The sequence below is a fragment of the Capricornis sumatraensis genome, chromosome 2, assembly GCF_032405125.1.
Source record: "Capricornis sumatraensis isolate serow.1 chromosome 2, serow.2, whole genome shotgun sequence".
Lineage (NCBI taxonomy): Eukaryota > Metazoa > Chordata > Mammalia > Artiodactyla > Bovidae > Capricornis > Capricornis sumatraensis.
In genome coordinates, this window is record NC_091070.1 from 51,872,238 (window position 1) to 51,893,125 (window position 20,888).

The 20,888-nt window shown below is 40.7% G+C and overlaps 1 protein-coding gene across 2 annotated transcripts in view; it reads left to right on the forward strand.

The window, feature by feature from the left end:
* The window catches only part of FAM81A (family with sequence similarity 81 member A), an 83,209-nt gene that overhangs the window by 18,579 nt on the left and 43,742 nt on the right, over window positions 1–20,888 (forward strand). For both annotated transcript variants that reach the window (XM_068964829.1, XM_068964828.1), the window contains exons 2-3: window positions 3,463–3,559; window positions 4,629–4,902. In XM_068964829.1, the coding sequence (XP_068820930.1) occupies window positions 3,540–3,559; window positions 4,629–4,902 (294 nt within the window). In that variant the 5' untranslated portion in view covers window positions 3,463–3,539. The remainder of the gene's footprint in view (window positions 1–3,462; window positions 3,560–4,628; window positions 4,903–20,888) is intronic.

The window sequence follows — 20,888 nt, forward strand, 5'->3', positions numbered from 1 at the left end:
TCAGTTTGCATTCCAATCCCAAAGAAAGGCAATGCCAAAGAATGCTCAAACTACCACACAATTGCACTCATCTCACATGCTAGGAAAGTAATGCTCGGAATTCTTCAAGCCAGGCTTCAGCAATACGTGAACCGTGAACTTCCAGATCTTCAAGCTGGTTTTAGAAAAGGCAGAGGAACCAGAGATCAAATTGCCAACATCTGCTGGATCATGGAAAAAGCAAGAGAGTTCCAGAAAAACATCTACTTCTGCTTTATTGACTATGCCAAAGCCTTTGACTGTGTGGATCACAATAAGCTGTGGAAAATTCTGAGAGAGATGGGAATACCAGACCACCTAACCTGCCTCTTGAGAAGCCTGTATGCAGGTCAGGAAGCAACAGTTAGAACTGGACGTAGAACAACAGACTAGTTTCAAATAGGAAAAGGAGTACGTCAAGGCTGTATATTGTCATCGTGCTGATTTAACTTACATGCGGAGTACATCATGAGAAATGCTGGACTGGATGAAGCACAAGCTGGAATCAAGATTGCCAGAAGAAATATCAATAACCTCAGATATGCAGATGACACCACCCTTATGGCAGAAAGTGAAGAGGATCTAAAGAGCCTCTTGGTAAAAGTGAAGGAGGAGAGTGAAAAAGTTGGCTTAAAGCTCAACATTCAGAATACGAAGATCATGGCATCTGGTCCCATCACTTCATGGGAAATAGATGGGGAAACAGTGAAAACAGTGTCAGACTTTATTTTGGGGGGCTCCAAAATCACTGCAGATGGTGACTGCAGCCATGAAATTAAAAGACGCTTACTCCTTGGAAGAAAAGTTATGACCAACCTAGACAGCATATTGAAAAGCAGAGACATTACTTTGCCAACAAAGGTCCGTCTAGTCAAGGCTATGGTTTTTCCAGTGGTCATGTATAGATGTGAGAGTTGGACTGTGAAGAAAGCTGAGAATGGAAGAATTGATGCTTTTGAACTGTGGTGTTGGAGAAGACTCTTGAGAGTTCCTTGGACTGCAAGGAGATGCAACCAGTCCATTCTGAAGGAGATCAGTCCTGGGTGTTCATTGGAAGGACTGATGCTGAAGCTGAAACTCCAGTACTTTGGCCACCTCATGTGAAGAGTTGACTCATTGGAAAAGACCCTGATGTTGGGAAAGATTGAGGGCAGGAGAAGAGGACAACAGATGATGAGATGGTGGGATGGCATCCCTGAGTCAATGGACATGAATTTGGGTAAACTCCAGGAGTTGATGATGGATAGGGAGGCCTGGCGTGCTGCAGTTCATGGGGTCGCAAAGAGTTGGACACGACTGAGCAACTGAACTGAACTGAACATGAGGGTGAATATAACTTAAAAATATTTGTTTATGTATTTGTTTATAGTCGTGCTGAGTCTTCATTGCATAGGTTTTCTCTAGTTGTATTGAGCGGGGCTACTCTCTAGTTGTGGTGTGTGGGTTTCTCATTGTGGTGGTTTCTCTCATTGCAGAGTACAGGCTCTAGTGTGCACAGGCTTAGTAGTTGCAGCCTGTGGGCCCTAGAATGCATGGGCTTCAGTAGTTGTGGTGCATGGACTTAGTTGCCCCAAGGCATGTGGGATCTTCCCAGACCAGGGATCGACCCATGTCCCCTGCGTTGGCAGGTGGATTCTTAACCACTGGACCACCTGGAAAGTCCCTAAATGTAACTTTATGAGTTAGTGTTTTCTACCCATGCTCTTTTGTTCATATGGTTAGTTGGCCACTTACTGCGTCGTTTCAAAGTTGCTTTAGATGTCTACTGTTTCTGTAGGATAGAAAGCCCTTCAGGGAGAGGATTTTTGTTGTATCTATCTAGGTTAGTTGACTATATAGTAGATGCCAAATGTCTCTTTGTTGTTGTTGTTCAGTGGCTCAGTCTTGTCTGACTCTGCGACCCCATGGACTGCAGCACACTCGGCTTCCCTGTCCTTCACCATTTCCTGAAGCTTGCTCAAACTCGTGTCCATTGAGTCAGTGATGCCATCTAACTGTCTCATTCTCTGTCATCACCTTCTCCTCCTGTCTTCAGTCTTTCCCAGCATCAAGGTCTTTTCTAGTGGGTTGACTCTTCGCATCAGGTGGCCAAAGTATTGGAGCTTCAGCATCAGTCCTTCCAATGAATGTCTCTTAGGTTGGGTTATTCTATAGATTAGTATCTCAACTAAGATATTTTACAACTTTAAAGTTGTAAAGATTCTGTGATTCTGAATATTTCACACTGGCCTAATTTTTGTAGTTTAAATGACAGAAATTATTTACTTTAGTACTGAAGAGATCTTTTGGCATCGTAGCTTATTTGGCATGGAACACTTTTTTTTCTTAAATGTAATTTGTTTAAATTCAAAGTTATTTGTCTAGGAAAGGGAAAAGTTCACATTTTGAAACTCTAAAAATAACATACTGGATAGATGATGCCAAAACAATGGTTTCAATCAGAAAACCATTTCTCAATCCAGCATCTAAATGAGAACTAACTACTGAATCTTATCATAGTTACTAGGCTTTCACTGTTTTAAGGCAATTAACAGCAGTATTGAGAAACCTAAGTAATGAAATATTTTTAAAACCTCTAATTTTTTCAGATGTCTGATGCATTGTGATGATCAAATGTTCCTTATATACACCTGATGTAATGTAAATGATCATATCTTATAATACAGCAAAGTTTTAATGAAAAGTATCATTTCATTCTCTTAGTAGATAGGTAAATTCACCCAAATCAGATCCCGTTAATCATGTATTAGTCTATTAAGATTATTTTAAAGATAATGCTCTTAATTTGCTATGGAATTTACTAAATTTGCTGAGATAAATTTCCTAGGATAGTTTTCCGTACAGTTTTAGGGAGAAGTACAAGATTGACTTAAGTCTGTTGAAGGAACTATCTTGTTTCTATAAAAGTGGTTTTTCAAGCTTGAGATGCAGATATGGGGTGAGAAAACTTCAGGAAACTTGACTCTAGCATGTACGCACGCATGTTGATCTATCCAGCAGGGCTTATGGTATTAAGTTCAAAAGCATTTTGAGTCTTGATTCTTTTCTCCTTATTTTGAGACATCTCCTGTTTCTATAATATGTAAGATATTTAATAATATAATTGATCAGCATGTCAGCATAATTTTTGATCCCTTTGGTAACTTAATAATAAGATTTGTGTATATGTATGTGTTAGTCACTTAGTCATGTCTGACGCTCTGCGAACCCATGGACTATAGCCCACCAGGCTCCTCTGTCCATGGAATTCTCCAGGCAAGAATACCTCCAGGCAAGTGGGTTGCCATTCCCTTCTCCAGGGAATCTTCCCTACCCAAGAACTGAACCTGGGTCTCCAGCATTGCAGGCAGATTCTTTATTGTCTGAGCCACCAGGGAAATCCCCAAGGTCATTTATGTTCTAGATATAAACTGTTAAATAATTTAATGCTTATTTTTTCAACAGATGTGAATTATTAGAAAGAAAATGGCCCAACGGAGCACTGTATTTCCTTCTCTTGTCACCGAGGAAAGGTATAATATATGGAAAATATGCATCTAAGGTATACTTTTTCTTTCCACCAATTCCATGAGGGCTGCTAGTGGGCATGAAGGCTTGCAGCTTCTTTGATATCCAAGAATGACTTTTCTTAAGGGCAAGAGTAGTACTGTCGTGTCCCCTCTCCAGCTTCTGGCTTGTAGGACACTATGGGCCATTCAGTGATTGTGACTGGTGGGGATTTCATGGTAGCCCTGCATTACGATTATACTTCCGATTAACAATAAAATGTACGTCTGGAGGCTTATGGGCTGATATCCCCACTAAAACTTTTAAATGAGAAGTTGCAAATTGGGTGTCCATAGGCCAAAACTGGCTCATAGAAGTAATACATTGTTTGGCCTGGATCATCTTAAATACTTTTTAAATGAGTTGTTAACATTTTAAAAATCAGGTGGGGACTTCCCTGGTGGTCCAATGGTTAAGACTCCATGCTTCTGATGCTAGGGGCATGGATTCGATCCCTGGTCGGGGAACTAAGATCCCACATGCCTTGTGGCGTGGCCAAAAATACATAAATAAAAATCAGGTGACTTCACATACAAGCCTAAAATTCTTGGTTCTTCTTGAAATATCAGATGATCTGGAAAAAAAGAATCTGCATTCCCAAATGGTTACTCATAGGTGGAACAGAATTGTGGCTCCCTTAGGTGAGGAATGCCCCTTTCAGTTTCCCAAAGTCCCTGACATGCCCTAGTGTATCCTGTGTGGTATGCTTCACTCATTTATATCCACAGCCTGACTGTTGGAGGCATTTGAGTTTGTAGCCCCTGCTTTAGGGGAAGGGGAAAGGAAAGCAGGTCCAGTGATTTTGTTAATAAGCTTTGATCCTGCAGCCTCTTGCATTGGGAGGGCATGGAGCCTGCTACCAGCACACTTGACTCTCTGTAGACCATTGATTAAAGCTGCTGCCTGTCTCACAAAGAAAACTCTTTGGGGCAGAAACTGCTTCAAATCTTCATTTAGCTTGTAAGGATAGATAATTTGCCTTTCCTGGGAAGTCTTGAATCTGGCTTTAAAAATGATTTTTTTCCCAACTGACAACCCTAGTAATGTGGGGCTCCCTTCTGTAGGCGAGTTCGAACGATGCCCCGACACAGCCAGTCCCTGACCATGGCACCCTACTCATCCGTAAGCCTAGTGGAGCAACTGGAAGACAGGATCCTCTGCCACGAGAAAACCACGGCCGCCCTTGTGGAGCACGCCTTCCGGATCAAAGACGACATCGTCAGCAGCTTGCAGAAAATGCAGAACAAAGGGGGAGGCGACCGCTTGGCCAGGCTTTTCTTGGAGGAGCACATCAGAAACATCACTGCCATAGTGAAGCAACTGAATCGGGATATCGAGGTATGGCATGCGGAAGTGTGGTGCGTTCCCACAGACAGATCTGCCCCACACCTGATGACCCTCACAGGCATTTCTGCCATCAGACCACAGCTGTCTATCTTGTCCAGTCTTAATGATTGCCAAGGAAACGGCTTGAACAAATATATTAAGTGTATTCCAGTATCTGGTAGCAGTTACTGTCAGTGTTATTTGGGTTTAATCTCTGTGTACCTTGCTGATTACTAAATCACTTTGTTTTGTTTGGCTCTCAATGGAAATAGAGGAGAACTCGTCAGATAGTTTCCCTGTAAAACCCTTCCTGTCGTTGAAGACAGCTATTAAATCAATTACTAGGTCAGCCTTTGCTGCTTCAGATGAAATGTTTCTAGGTCATAATGATTATATATAATACAGTTGATTACTCAGACAATCTGGGGATTTGAATTGCTTCTCAGGCTCGCTTTTATTGCTCTATTTTTCTCTGAAATGAGCCCAAGAAAAGGCCAATATTGTCTATTTTTAGAGTTTGTAAATTTACTGCTGTTTATTGAGCAATCACAGGGACCACAGAATTTAATTCAGAAAGCTTAAGATCATTTAGGGCCTGGGCTAACATCACTGAACAATGTCAGTATCTTACACATGTAGTTTGAAAATATACGAATAAAAGGTATATGGCTAGATTAAGGAAAACCTTTGTCTTATGTCATGGAGATTGTATTTTAATTATGCTTCCTGAAATCAAGACTTTTTTTTTCAGTTTCAGGTTTGTATTTATTTATTTTAAGAGCTTTACTGAAGTACAATTTAAAAGCCACAGAAGTCTACCCATTGTAAGTGTACAATTCAATGATTTGTAGTAAATTAATAGAATTAATGTTGTGCATCCATCAACACAGTTCAGCTATAGAACATTTCAATCACTCCCCAAATTTCTATCAGCCTGTCTGCGGGTAATCCTTCCTTCTACCCCAGACCCAGGCAGCCACTAGTGTGCTTTCTGTCTCTATAGATAATTTGTCTTTTCTGGACATTTCATATGAACAGAATCTTACAATATGAAGTCTTTTGCATCCAGCTTCTTTCACGTAGCATAATCTTTTTGAGGTGCAACCATGCTGTAGCACGTATCAGTATTTCGTTTCTCTTTATGTCTGAGTGGTATCCTATTGGACTTTCCTGGTGGCTCAGTGGTAAAGAGTCTGCCTGCAATGCAGGAGACCTGGGTTCAACCTCTGGGTTCAATCCCTGGGTCGGGGAGATCCCCTGGAGAAGGAAATGGCAACCCACTCCACTATTCCTGCCTGGGGAATCCCATAGAGGAGCCTGGCAGGCTACAGTCTGTGGGATTGCAAGAGTTGGAAATGACTTAGCGACTGCTGTTGCTGCTAAGTCACTTTAGTCGTGTCCGACTCTGTGTGACCCCATAGACGGCAGCCCACCAGGCGCCCCCTAGCAAACCTAACAGTATCCTAGTATTTGGCTATACAGCTTTCTGTTTTTCCACTTATCAGCTGATTGACATTTGGATTGTTTCCAGTTTTTAGGTGTTGTGACTAAAGGTATTGTGAACATGTGAACATGTCTTTGTATGGAGCTATATTTTAATTTTTCTTGGGTAGATGACTAGGTGTGGAATTGCTGGGTCTTGCAGTAAGCTTATGTTTAAGTTCTTTTTTTTCAATTTTAATTTAATTTTAATTTTAATTTTTACTTTATTTTACTTTACAATACTATATTGGTTTTGCCATACATTGACATGAATCTGCCACGGGTGTACATGAGTTCCCAGTCATGAACCCCCCTCCCACCTCCCACCCCATATCATCTCTCTGAATCATCCCCGTGCACCAGCCCCAAGCATCTTGTATCCTGTATTGAACATAGACTGGCTATTCGTTTCTTACATGATAGTATACATGTTTCAATGCCATTCTCCCAAATCATCCTACTCTCTCCATTTTCCAAAGTGGCTATGCCATTTTACAATCCCACCGGGAATGTGTGAGGATTCCAGTTTCACTACTTCATCCCCAGCACTTGCTATCATCTCTCTTTTTGATTATAGTGGTTATAGTGGCCTTGTGATGGTATTTTATTGTGCTATTAATTTGCATTTCCCTAATAACTAATGATGTTTTCATGTCCTTATTAGTCATTTGTGTGTCTTCTTTGGTGAAGTGTCTACCCAAGTCTTCGGCCCATTTTTTAAAATTACTTTTTATTGTGGTAAGATATTTATCGTTTTAACCATTTTAAAGTGTGCAGTTCATTCACATTAATTACATTCACAATGTTACATGCAAACCATCACCTCTGTCGATGTTCAAAACTTTTTGATTATCCCAAACAGAAACTCTGTTCCCAGTAAACAATAACTCTCCATTGTACTTTCACCTCAGCCTGGATAACTTGTATTCTGCTTTCTATCCCTATTCTAGGTATATCACATAAGTGCAGTCATACAGTATTTGTCCTTTTGTGTCTCTGTCATTTCACTTATCATAATGATTTCCAGATTAATCTATGTTGTAACATGTGTCAGAACCCATTTTTAAATTAGGTTATTTGTTTTATTATTGAATTGTAAGATTTCTTTGTATATTACAGATACAGGTCCCATATCAGATAGGAGATTTGCAAAATATTTTCTCCCATTCTGTGGCTTCTGTTTTCATTCTCCCAGTGGTGTCTTTTGAAGCACAAATTTTAATGAAGTCCAACTTATAAGTTTTTTTAAAAAATGGTTTATATTTTTGGTGGTATGTCTTGAGAACTGTTTGCTTAACCCAAGGTCAAGGCTTTTGTGCTCTGTTTTCTTCAAAAGTTGATTTTAGTTTTTACCTTCAGGTCTGTGAGTTACTTTGAGTTAATTTTCATGTATAAAGTGAGGTTAAAGATCTAAGTTAATTTTTTTTTCATATGGATATCCGAGAAAAATCTATCATTTTCCCCTTTGCCCCTTTGTCAAAAATGAATGGATCATAAAATTTAAGGGTTAATTTCTGAATGCCATTGAGTGTATGGCTTTCCTATGCCAATACCACATTGCCTTAATTTTTAGCTTAAGAGTACATTTTGAAATCATACAGTGTAAGCCCTCCAACTTTGCTCTTGTCAAAATTGTCTCAGCTATTCTAGGTCCTTTGTATTTCCTTATAAATTTTAGGATTAGCTCTATTAAAAACTCTGCCGAGATATTGGCAGAGATTGCTTTGAATGTATAGATCGGTTTGGGGAGAATTTCTGTCTTAATATTGAGCCTTCAGTGTTTCAAAGCTCTTGGTTTCATTTTTTTCATATTTGCTTTTTTGTTTTCTATTTCATTGTTTTCAACTCTAGGTTGTTTCATTTTTCTCTGCTTATTTTAGGTTAGTTTGCTTTTCTAGTTTCTTCAGGTAGAATCTTAGGGAATAGGTTTGAGATCTTTCTTCTTTTCTGATAACGATGTTTAAAGCCATAATGTGGCCTCTGAGCACTGCTTTGGCTGCTTCCATGAGTTTTGATATGTTGTGGTTTTGTTTTCATTTGGTTTAAAGTATAATAAAATTTACCTTGTGATTTCTTTTTTTGATACGTGTGTTACTTAGAAGTATGTGATTTAATTTCTGAATGTTTGGGGTTTCCCTATATTTAGGGGATATTTTGTGGATTTCTAATTTAATGTGGGCAGAGAACAACTTTGTATATCTTTAATCTCTTTAAATTTATTTAGACTTTTTTTAAAGGTTTTTTTGATGTGCATCTTGTTTTTTTTGAAGTCTTTATTGAATTTGTTACAATATTGCTTCTGTTTTATGTTTTGGGTTTTTTGGCTGCAAGGCATGTGAGATCTTAGCTCCCTGACTAGGGATCAAACCTGCACCCCCTGCATTGAAAGGTGAAGTCTTAACCACTGGACCACCAGGGAAGTCCTGAGACTTTTTTTCAGCTATTGAAATGTCCAGTTTTTATTGTTGAATTGCCTATTGCTCCTTTCAGTTCTGTCAGTTTTGCTTCATGTATTTCAGGGCTTTGTTGTTACATGTGTATACATTTGTAATGTGTATATTTTCCTGATACAGTGATTCTTCTATCATTATAAGATGTCTCTCTTTATCTCTAGTAATATTTCTTGTCTTCATGTCTCTTTTGTCTGATATTAATATAGCTATTCCAGCTCTTTATGACTATTGTGTGCATAGTTGACTTCCTTTCTTGAGAAGTCTCACTCAGCTTATACCCAAGGGAGAACCTAGAGTACCACATGATTAACAATTTTCACTGTCTTTGGAGATTACAGCACACCTTTACTGAGGACAGAGATTTACTCAGAGTTGTATCCTATTGGAGTATATTGGTCTTCAGGGTTCTAAAATTTCTGGTCTATGCTTGTTTTGATGTTTAAAGAAAAGGACCATGTGTTTTTGTTTTTATAAGGGGATGGAGTTGATCTTTGTTGCTTTGGTGACTGATGGCATCCATTTCAGTTTCTTTGTATCATAGCATTTTATTTTCCCTTTGGAGTTTACCTTTTTTCCATTGGATACAGGCTAAGATGGCGATTAATCAGAGTGCCTTATCACATTTTTAGATAATGAGGATTGGAGTCCATAACACAAACCAGAGCATTGAGACTGTCACTTCCTGGAGTCTGAAACCTGAGCAGAGTGTCCCAAGGACATGAGTATCTTTCCAGCAGCTGTACCTGTAGGGTGCTAGATAGTGGTCCTCCTGCCTGGACCCTAGGAATCGCCTTTTGTCATTTTTCTCAGTCTGGATCCCCAGCTGCCCTGTTGATTGTACGCACTTCTCCCCTATAGCCTTCCAATAAATTCCAGATTTTTCACCTAAGCCAGAATCAGGTTCAGTTGCTGGCAGCCAAAGAACTCTAATGGTATCCAAGAGGCATAGAACATGTAAGAGACTGCTGCAGATAATTTACTTGTTTTCGGAAAGTGGTGTCTATATTTAGAATGATCTTTCCAGTATTATATTTGAGTGCTAAAGCAGTTTTATCCCAGAGACTGAATAATTTGGCAGCCCCAAGTTGGCACCTTCTCAAGATTGAAGAACCCCAACTTAAACATTTCCATTTGGAAGAGCGAGATATATTAGGAGGCTGATAGCCCTGCTGTACTCCATTCTGTAAAGGGTGATGGATAATATCAAAGTGATTGGGGAGAAACGATGATGCTCAAATCCCTGATCCTTCTACCAGTGGTGAGAAATGTGTCTCAAAAAATTGCAAACCCTCATGTTTCATGTTAGAAGATGGTGTGACCTCCCCATTCTTCCCACACCCAGCATTTCGCTGTGGGTACTCTGGTTGGTTCTGTTTGCTTATGTGGGTGGTGGACAGACCAGAGACTGGAAACCATCCTGCAGTACTATCCTCAGGTAAAAGCAGAGAGTGTAACTCTACTATTAGAATTTTTTCTGTCTGCAAATGAGGTGATAGTACTTACGCTGCAGCTATGGGATCTCTGGGGGGATAACTTCCCCTTTGGTAGCTGCTGTGTACTAATCCAACAATCAGAACCATTTCAATATGTAATTTCCAACCTCAGCTGAGCCCCCAGTGCTGTTTAATAGCTCCTTCATTCTAGGAAGCCTTCACCACTGGTTCCCTCCCTGGCCTCAATTCTTTTTCCCTTAATTTACCCTGGACACCCAGCACTTGGCACTATTACCACAGCATCTACTGAATAAGTCTGGCATTGTTTCTTTGTACATCTGTATCCCTTGATAGAGTGGGAGCCCTTCAAAAAGAAAGGAACTTTGTCTTTCTCATCTTTACATTGTCCAGCACAATGTTTGGAACAAAATGCCATGAATGCTTTTTAAGTGAATAAATGCCCAGTTCAGATGGAAGCCCATTGCAGATCTTCTGGTAGCAAAAAGAACTAGAAGAGACCCTGAGGTCCTTTGTGCAAACTGTGTCCTTTTCAAATGATGCCTCCAAGGCCCTGGGAAGTGAAGAGACTTCTCTGAGATCTCTGTTGTTGTTGTTCAGTTGCTAAGTCATGTCTGACTCTTGTGACCCCGTGGACTGCAGCATGCCAGGCCTCCCTGTCCCTCACCATCTCTCAGAGTTTGCCCAAGTTCATGTCCATTGAATCGATGATGCCATCCAACCATCACATCCTCTGTCACCCCTTCTCCTCCTGCCCTCAATCTTTCCCAGCATCAGGGTCTTTTCCAATCAGTCGGCCAGAGTATTGGAGCTTCAGCATCAGTCCTTCCATTAAGTGTTCAGGGTTGATTTCCTTTAAGACTGACTGGTTTGATCTCCCTGCTGTCCAAGGGACTCTCAAGAGTTTGAAAGCATCAATTCTTTAGCACTCTGCCTTCTTTATGATCCAGCTCTCATATCTGTACATGACTACTGGAAAGACCACAGCCTTTACTGTATGGACCTTTGTTGGCGAAGTGATGTCTTTGCTTTTTAATACGCTGTTTAGGTTTGTCATAGCTTTCCTGCCAAGAAGCAATCATCTAATTTCACGGCTGCAATCACAATCCACAGTGATTTAAGAGCCCAGGAAGAGGAAATCTGTCATTCTTTCACCTTTTCCCCTTTTATTTACCATGAAGTGATGGGACCGGATGTTGAAGCTGAAACTACAGTACTTTGGCCATCTGATGCGAAGAGATGACTTATTTGAGAAGACCCTAATGCTGGGTCTCTGGAGAAGATTCTTGAGAGTCCCTTGGACTGCAAGGAGATCCAACCAGTCCATTCTGAAGGAGATCAGTCCTGGGATTTCTTTGGAAGGAATGATGCTAAAGCTGAAACTCCAGTACTGTGGCCACCTCATGTGAAGAGTTGACTCATTGGAAAAGACTCTGATCCTGGGAGGGATTGGGGGCAGGAGGAGAAGGGGATGACAGAGGATGAGATGGCTGGATGGCATCACTAACTGGATGGACGTGAGTCTGAGTGAACTCTGGGAGATGGTGATGGACAGGGAGGCCTGGTGTGCTGCAGTTCATGGGGTCACAAAGAGTCGGACATCACTGAGTGACTGAACTGAACTGAACTGATGGGACCGGATGCCATGATCTTAGTTTTTTTAATACTGAGTTTTAAGCCGGTTTTCTCACTCTCCTCTTTCACCCTCATCAAGAGGTTCTTTGGTTCCTCTTCACTTTTTGCTATTAAAGTGGTATCATCTGCATATCTGAGGTTGTTGATGTTTTTCCCGGAAATCTTGATTCCAGCTTGTAAGTCATCCAGCCCGGCATTTCTCATGATGTGCTCTGTGTATAAGTTAAGTAAACAGGGTGACAATAAATAGCCTTGTTGTGCTGCTTTCTCAGTTTGAACCAGTCAGTTGTCCCATATAAGGTTCTGTGTTGCTTCCTGACCCACACACAGGTTTCTCAGAAGACAGGTAATATGGTCTGGTATTCCCATCTCTCCAAGAGTCTTCCACATTTTGTTATGATCCACACTGTCAAAGGCCTTAGTGTAGTCAATGAAACAGAGGTAGCTGTTTTTCTGGAATTCCCTTGCTTTCTCTATGATCCAGCAGATGTTGGCAATTTGGTCTCTGGTTCCTCTGCCTTTCTTTCTCTTAGCTCGCAGGATCTAAACCCAGACTGTTAAACTCTGAAGATGAGCCCCTTTCACTTTTCTCCTTTGCCTCTTGAAAGCTCCTCTAAAACTCTGATCTTAAGTAACTAACTCTCAAATGTGACAAGCAGTGCTATTCAGTCATTCTTTGCTTTCTGAGTATTTCTACCCTTGGCTCCCCTCCCACCCCCAGGAAGAATTTCTTCATAAAACTAAGTAATTAAAGATGAAGTTCTCACTGAATTATACCCTACCCTCTCTCCTTTGGTGTGAGTTCACTGAACTGCCTAGATAATGTGAGTTAGTAGCAAGCATACCTAGAAATCCAAAATCATCAATCATTTAGGCTTTTGCTAATTATTTTTCTTTAGGATATGTCTTTAACATGATTTTTCTTTAATGTGTATTTAAGATGATTTTTAAAATAATTTACAGTGGGGGTTTATAGTAATTTCAGTTCTTCTGTTTTTTCCATCTGAAACACATTTTAAGTAATGATTATTCTTTCCTTAACCAGACAGCACTCTTCCACTTACATATATTTTTGGAGTGTGTAGTTTGCAAATGAATAGATGATTTCCATTTTAGAGAGGGAAGTCTGAAGAAAATCTATTTCTGGAAAAAAATTTTACTTTGCATATATGAGCACTTACTTTTTTATAACTAGTTATAACTGTTATATGAAGTATGAAGTAACAGAAGATAGTTTGGAAATTTAATAGACTTTTATATGAAACACTAATTACATAGTTTTTTATATATTGTGAGCCTAAGCATGTTTACCCAAACATAACTAAAATTAAGATGCTTAATGAGACATCAGAATTGCCGCATTGTAGCCAAACTCTGTTAAAATGAAACCATAGTGTAGATTAAAATTTTTAAAGTACTAAAAGTAAGTCCTTATTTGTAAACAACATAAAATTGTAAGGATGGATACTATGAATAGGTGATATGCACATTTAAAGCAAAGAGATGTGAAGATACTCAAATTGTATTTAAATGATATGAAAGGTGTATTTTTTGTCTGTAGATTCTTAATGAATTTATTCTGTAAATTGCCTTTTTAAAAAATATTCTTTTGGCTTCCCTGGGTCTTTGTTGCTGTGTGTAGGTTTTCTCTAGTTGTGGCAAACAGGGCTACAAGATCTCTAGTTGTGTTGCACAGGCTTCTCACTGTGGTTGCTTCTCTTGTTGACAGAGCACGGGCTCTACAGCATGGACCCAGAAGTTGTGGCGCATGGGCTTAGCTGCCCCCCAGCATGTGGGATCTTCCTGGGCCAAGGATTGAACCCATGTCCCCTGTGGTGCAATGTTAAAGAATCTGCCTGCTAAGCAGGAGACACAGGTTTGATCCCTGGGTCAGGAAGATCCCCTAGAGGAGGGCTTGGCAACCCACTCCAGTGACAGAAGAGCCTGGTGGGCTACAATCCATGGGGTCACAAAAGAGTCGGACATGACTTAGCGACTAAGAACAACCACCACTGTATTGGAAGGCAGATTATTAGCCACTGGACTACCAGGGAAGTCCTTGCCTGGTTTTTAGGTTACTTTCATTACTGCTTCACACTGGTTTTCCAGTTCACTCAGTAAAATTTACTGGGTATTTGTTTTGTAAAAATATATCCCCACAGAGTGATTTTGTAGTAGAAAACTAAAGCTGAAACCATTCTCAACATGTACAGCTCACTTCAGGCTCCTGATGGAGCTAGTTGAATGGAGGTATGTTAATACTACATCCTGGGACTTCCCTGGTGGACAGTGACTAAAACTCTGTGCTCCCAGTACAAGAGGCCCTGGTCAGGAAGTTAGATGCCCCGTGTCACAACTAAAGATCCTACATGCTGCCATGCAGATCTGAGAATCTGTGGGTTGCAACCAAAACCCAGCACAACCCAATAAATAAATAAATATTAAGAAAATACTCCATCTTGGTAAGTTTAGCTCAGTAAGTCGTTATGATTATCATGTGGCTCTGTACACAGTTATATACAAGAAGAAAAGTAAAATATATTGTTAAACCACTGGCCTATGTGATCCCCCAGAACTAGAAATGAATCTTAATTTATTTTTAGCACCTCTACAGTGTCTAGCACATTGTAGGAGCTCAAGAAATCTTTCATAATCAAAGGCTCTGGGGTCCTTGGTTCTTTGAAAACCCTATAGTTATTGCCCATTTTCTTTCAGCAGATACAAAGATCAAAACAGATGATTCCTGTGGGCTAGTATCTAGCAGGTGCCTGATAAATGTTGACTAAAAGGATCTATTGTTTTAATACATCCTGACTCATTGTCTCCTTGGCAGTTTGCATTGCTATATGGAGTACGTTATCAATTATGTATTCCTTAGAAACTTTCCACAAATTATCATCATCATAAATTCAGAAGAGGTAGTCAACTATGAATTATACATGTCTGGATTATCTATACTGTTTTTGATTTAAGCTCATATCAGTCCCTGGGAGCCAAGTCCTGGTAAGCAGTCCATGGCCCTTTTTTTGGGAGGGGAGGGTGAGCTTTCCCTTTCCTGCCGATTTGATGGCCTAGGGAAGTATTTGGGACCCCTGTTTCCCCTCGGGCCTTTCATCATGTCTTTGGCCTTTGGGGAGCCAAGCAGTGGGGTCTGCTACCCAGCTGGTTGGAATCTGAAGACCTTCTCCTGGTTTCCATGTGCTCAGGTTTCATAATGTCCTGCTGGCTTGGAGTGTTTCCTTTGACTGAGTTGGGAAATGGGAAAATGTATCAAACCCTTATTTAATTCACTAGATGATACATAATTTTCTGTCTTAATAATTTGCAAATGGGCTGTTGAAGAGTTTGCTAAAGTCAAGTGATGAGTGTATAGGGGCCCTTATTAGCATGTCACAGCAGAGGTGTGGACAAATGATGCTAACATATAGTTGGATAAACAGAAAGGAACCTGGTTCATCGTGAATCTAGGGCACCATCAGTGAGGAAAGAACCTTGGCCGTTGGACCTCATATAGTTACCTAAAAAGGGAATTTCAGCTGGTGGCTCTGTCGTCTCATCCCATTGGAACAGACATATTAGTGGAATAACATTGATGATTGTCATGTGTATTAGTCTGTGACCTCCAAAGAAATAGAACCAGTAGCATATATTTACGATAAAGTATTGGCTTGCTTCATTATGGAGACTGAGAAGTTCCACCAATCTGCCATCTGTAAGCTGGAGCACAGGAAAGACGGTGGTGTAATTCCAAGGCTTGGGAGCCAGAGAGACAATAGTGTGGATTCACTTCAGTCCAGGTCTGAAGACCTGACAATCAGGAGTGCTGAGGGCAGGCCAGTATCCCAGCTCAGGTAGGCAGAAAGCAAATTCCACCTTCCTTCTCCTTTTTCTTCATATTATGACACTCAGTGGATTGGCTAATGCCTCCCCAGGTTGGGGAAGACCTTCTGTTTCACTGACTTTACCAATCCAAATCCTAATCTCTTCTGGAAGCACCCTCACAGACACACCCAGAAACAATATTTATCCAGCTGTCTGGGCGTCCCATGGCCTAGTTAAGCTGACGTAATTAACTATCACATTATCCAAATTCTTTTTATTTATTTATTTTTTACCTCTACCCACTAGACTTGGCTTGTCATGTGGCTTGACTCTAGGGGGAGAAGATAGTGAATGGAGTTTGAATATTTGTTTAGTTCTGAATATTTGATAAAGATTTTCCATGTAAATTAACAAATTGGTGTTTTGGTGTCTGCTCTGTCTGTAATACATTTTAGCTTGTCTGTCTCCATCTTTGAGGGCCTGATCAGCTCCAGGCGCCAGATAGAGAGTCTTCGAGCCTTCAGTGTAAACGATCAAACCCTAGAACATGGAGGCAAAATAATAAATTACTCAGCCATCTACTGGGAGCCAGTCCTTATATGAGGGCTAAAACTAGGGCTAAAGCTGTGACTCAGGCATACAAGACCCCTGCTTTTAGGCCTGCTGCATGTTCTAGTGGGATTTATAGGTGTAAACCCTAAGTGGCCAGGGTAATTTCAGCCTAAGTCTAGGGCTCTGAAAAGGTAATTTGATGGAGAGTGATTGTGGGGCTGTTTTAGGTAGGGGTATAAGGTGACATGTAAACTGAGACTGGAGTGACAGAAGGGCCAGCCAGGCCAAGGTGATGGGGTGGGGGGAGGAGACACACACAGAAGAGAACATTCTGAAGAGGAGGCACTGCAGGTTCCAAGGCATAAGGTGTAAGAAGCTTGGCATGTTAGAGGAGCAGAAGGAGGACCAATGGAACTGGAGTGTCATGGGTGGGAGGTGGGTGGAAGTGGGTGATGGGAAGCCATTATTTAATTTTAAACAAAAGAATTTAGAGAAATCATTCATATGTCTGGTACTGAGGATACGCTAGTGAATAAAACAGATAAACAACCCTTGCCCTCATGTTGCTTACAGACTGATTTGTGTTTCAGAGAGATCACTCTGACTGCTGCCTGGAGAAGGGAATGTAGGGAAGCTAGAATGGGGGCAGAAGGCATCCAGAGTGGCTTGGGTTCGGGAGTCAGGGTAGAGATGGAGAGAAGTGGATGGGTGCTAGATCTGTCTTGGAAGTGGCGCTGATAGGACTTCCTGCACATTAGAGTTAGAAAGACTTCTGCTTAGGACTTGGCAAGTTTTAGGGTCCATCAGGGCTTCCCCTGTGGCTCAGTGGTAAAAAATCTACCTGCAGTGCAGTAGTCGCAGCAGATGAAGGTTCAATCTCTGGGTCAGGAAGATCCCCTGGCGGAGGAAATGGCACCCACTCCAGTATTCTTGCCTGGAGAATCCCATGGACAGAGAGCCTGTGGGGCTGCAGTCCATGGGGGTCACAAAGAGTCAGACATGACTGAGCGACTGAGCACACACACATCGGATATCCGGGTGGACATGCCAAGAAGGCAGTTGATATACGAGGCTTGAACTCTGGGGATTTTTTAAGTCCTGGCGTGAAAATCCTATGGATGGAGGAGCCTGAAAGTGAAAGTGAAGTTGCTCAGTCGTGTCCGACTCTTTGCGACTCCGTGGACTGTAGCCCACCAGGCTCCTCTGTCCATGGGATTCTCCAGCCAAGAATACTGGAGTGGGTTGCCATTTCCTTCTCCAGGGGGATCTTCCCGACCCAGGGATTGAACCCAGGTCTCCTGCATTGCAGGCAGACGCTTTAACCTCTGAGCCACCAGGGAAGCCTGGTAGGCTGCAATTCATGGGGTCACTAAGGGTTGGACACGACTGAGCGACTTCACTTTGACTTTTCACTTTCATGCATTGGAGAAGGAAATGGCAACCCACTCCAGTGTTCTTGCCTGGAGAATCCCAGGGACTGGGGAGCCTGGTGGGCTGCCATTAATGGGGTCGCACAGAGTCGGATATGACTGAAGTGACTTAGCAGCAGCAGCAGCAGCAGTGTGAAAATTAAAGAGCCATTGTCAGGAGATGCTGTCTTATTAGGCCCTGCGCTGCTGTAATTGGGTCCTTCTTCATGGGATTTTGGAGTTATATTTTCATTTCCAAGTCCTCACAAATCTGAGGAGAGTTGAAGAAAGAAAAACATGGTGGGCTGTTCTTGGTCATTCCTAGGCACCCCTAGCCTGTCTGTGCTGAGATCCCTGGCCATGGGTTTATATCTCCTTTGCATAAAAGGCATGATAGAATGCTGTGAGGCTCACACAGGGCAGGCCTTTCCTACTGCCTCTGGCAAGGGATCGGCCTTAAAGATAGGCCACATATTAGAAAAAATACATGAAGACTCAGGACATCACTTTTTCAAGGTGACTGGCCTCTTCTCTCTACTCATGTGGATTTAGACCATGTACTTCCCACCCTGTAGTCTTACTTGCTACAACTGAGCTTCCTGAAGGCATGGTTGGTGCTCAGCACATAGTTGCTCTGCAGAAAAGAGTTTCTTGAATAGAATCGGCAATAATGGAGAGTTGATGATATGCTTTTTAAAGTAAACACATCATGATGATATATTGTCCCCAAATGACAAATTAGAGAACATTTCTGGCTTTACAGAAGGATTGTTTTTCTAAGGCTTCAGCATGTGGGGGTGCTCAGTTGCTCAGTCATGTCTGACACTTAGACTTCATCATAGAATTTCTTTAAGTAATAAGCTCTAGAATGCCTTCTGTTTTCATGTAACTTTTCAGTAATGTGAATGTTGTGTTAATCAGACATAATTCTCTCTGGATTATTCAAAGAAAACACTTCTAATATAATATCTCATTCATCTGCATAAGAATTCTCAAAGTTAAATGGGCTTTTCTGAGCATTGAAGCACACACACATATACTCTAAGCATTAACACACACACACACACTCACTTTTTTTCTGGTTATAAAAATAATGTAAACACATTGTGGAAAATACAAAAAAGGAATCAACCGTAATCTAACCCTAGAGATAAGCGAGGCGTTAATATTCTAGTATTATTTTTTATGCACCTTATACACAGCAGGAATCATGCTGTGTATTTATTTATACTCTTTCTTTTTGCTTAATAGTAAATTGTACACATTTTCTCTGGTTTCTAAGAGCACTCCATGAACCTCTTACTGGTTGCATAATAATATACCATGTAGATACCTTGTAAAATACTTGGTCTATGCATCATACTATGAAGACATCTTTGTGCATTCATTTTTGTCATAATACTTATTGTTTGTTTTAAGATTTATTTCAAGAACTGGTCAAAGGTTATGAACATTATGAATATATTTTTGAAGGACTGTGCTCTGGAAGCGTGAAGGCCAACTGTGCATTTTCAATTTTTGATATACATTTTAAAATTAGAAATTGACTAAAGTATTTACTTCTTCAATAGATGGAAATGGTACAATTTAAAATTTTTTACTTTTAAATAGACATCACTTTTTAGAGCCACTTTAGGTTCACAGCAGACTTGAGCAGAAAGTGCAGAGTTGTAACTTACATACCCTTGTCCCCACATAAGCACAGCCTCCTGCACTGTCCTTATCTGCAGAATAGTGGTACATTATAATGGTATGGTTTTATTTCCTGTTTCTTTGCTTATAGAAAGATTGGATGTTTTTAAAAAGTGTCATTTATTTTTAGCACCTGTTTTGTGAATTGCACTCATGTTCTTTGCTTAGTGATTTTTTTAAAAAGATCTATTTATGTGTTTTATTTTTTGGCTATGCTGGGTCTTCATTGCTGGTTTTCTTTAACTTTGCCTGGTGGGGGCTACTCTTCATTGTGGTGTGGAGGCTTCTCCTTGCGGTGGCTTCTCTTGTTGTGGAGCACAGGCTTCAGCAGTTGTGGGGCAGGGGCTTAATTGCTCTGTGACATGTGGGTTCTTCCCAGACCAGGGATTGAACCTGTGTCTCTTGCATTGCAAGGCAGATTCATAACCACTGGACCACCAGGGAGGCCCTGCTTGGTGACTTTTTTGATTGAGAAACAGACTAAATTATTGGTTGGAGCCTTTGTCATTTGTACAGTATCTAATGCAGTGCTTCTTCAGGAGGGGTCTGTGAACCATGACCTTCTATATTTCTGGGCCCTTGCTTTGGCTCCCTTGGAGTAGGGTCCAGAAACCTGTGTGTTTAACAGGCCACGTGAGTGTCCTTACACACCCCAAAGATGGCTGAGAATCCATAGTCATAAGCTTTATTAGAAACAAAGATTTGAAGCATTATGTACCAAAAAATAAGTATTAACTTTCTATTAACTGTAACAATAAGCATTATTTCCTATTAAAAGAGAAAGAGCTCACCAGCACATTTTCATCAGTGGGAGAGTGTCAGAACCAGATTAGTCAGATTTCAAATTTTCTTGCAAGATTGTGTTCTGATGACTAACATTTTATTATTCACAGGTGATTGTAAGTGGGTTTGCATTCTTCTATTCTGTTGAGCAGGTTCATTCAGAAAAAGCTGGAAACTGCAGCAGATAAGATAGGTCTCGCAGTTCCAAATTCCTTTCAGTGAAATTTTTTTTTTACTGTCCCTGTTGGTGTTACTCAGTCTATAGTGACTTCAGCCAGATTTCCAATAAAGAAAATGCAGAATCCTCATATTCCTCATTTCTGTTTTTTACAAGGAAATTTGAAAATCCTTAAAAACATGTATGTAAGTGTACTTTTCTGCCTATATGTTATACTTAAAAAATAGTTGATAGTGGGACTTCCCTGGTAGTCCAGTGGCTAAACTCTGTGCTTCCACTGCAGGGGCCGTGGGTTTGATCCCTGGTTGGGGAACTAAGGTCTCCCATGCCGCATGGTGTGGCCAATAAATAAATAAATTAACTTTTAAAAATAGTTGATAGAAGGGAGCACAGAAGCAGTTTATGCAAGGCATAAACATATTTTCTAATGGAGCTTGCCTGTTTTTTGCAAATTGGACTGCAAATTGTCAGGATACCAGAAATCATCAAATTTCCAGAAATGGTAGCAACCAAGTAGTTATACATGAATGTATGCTTAAAT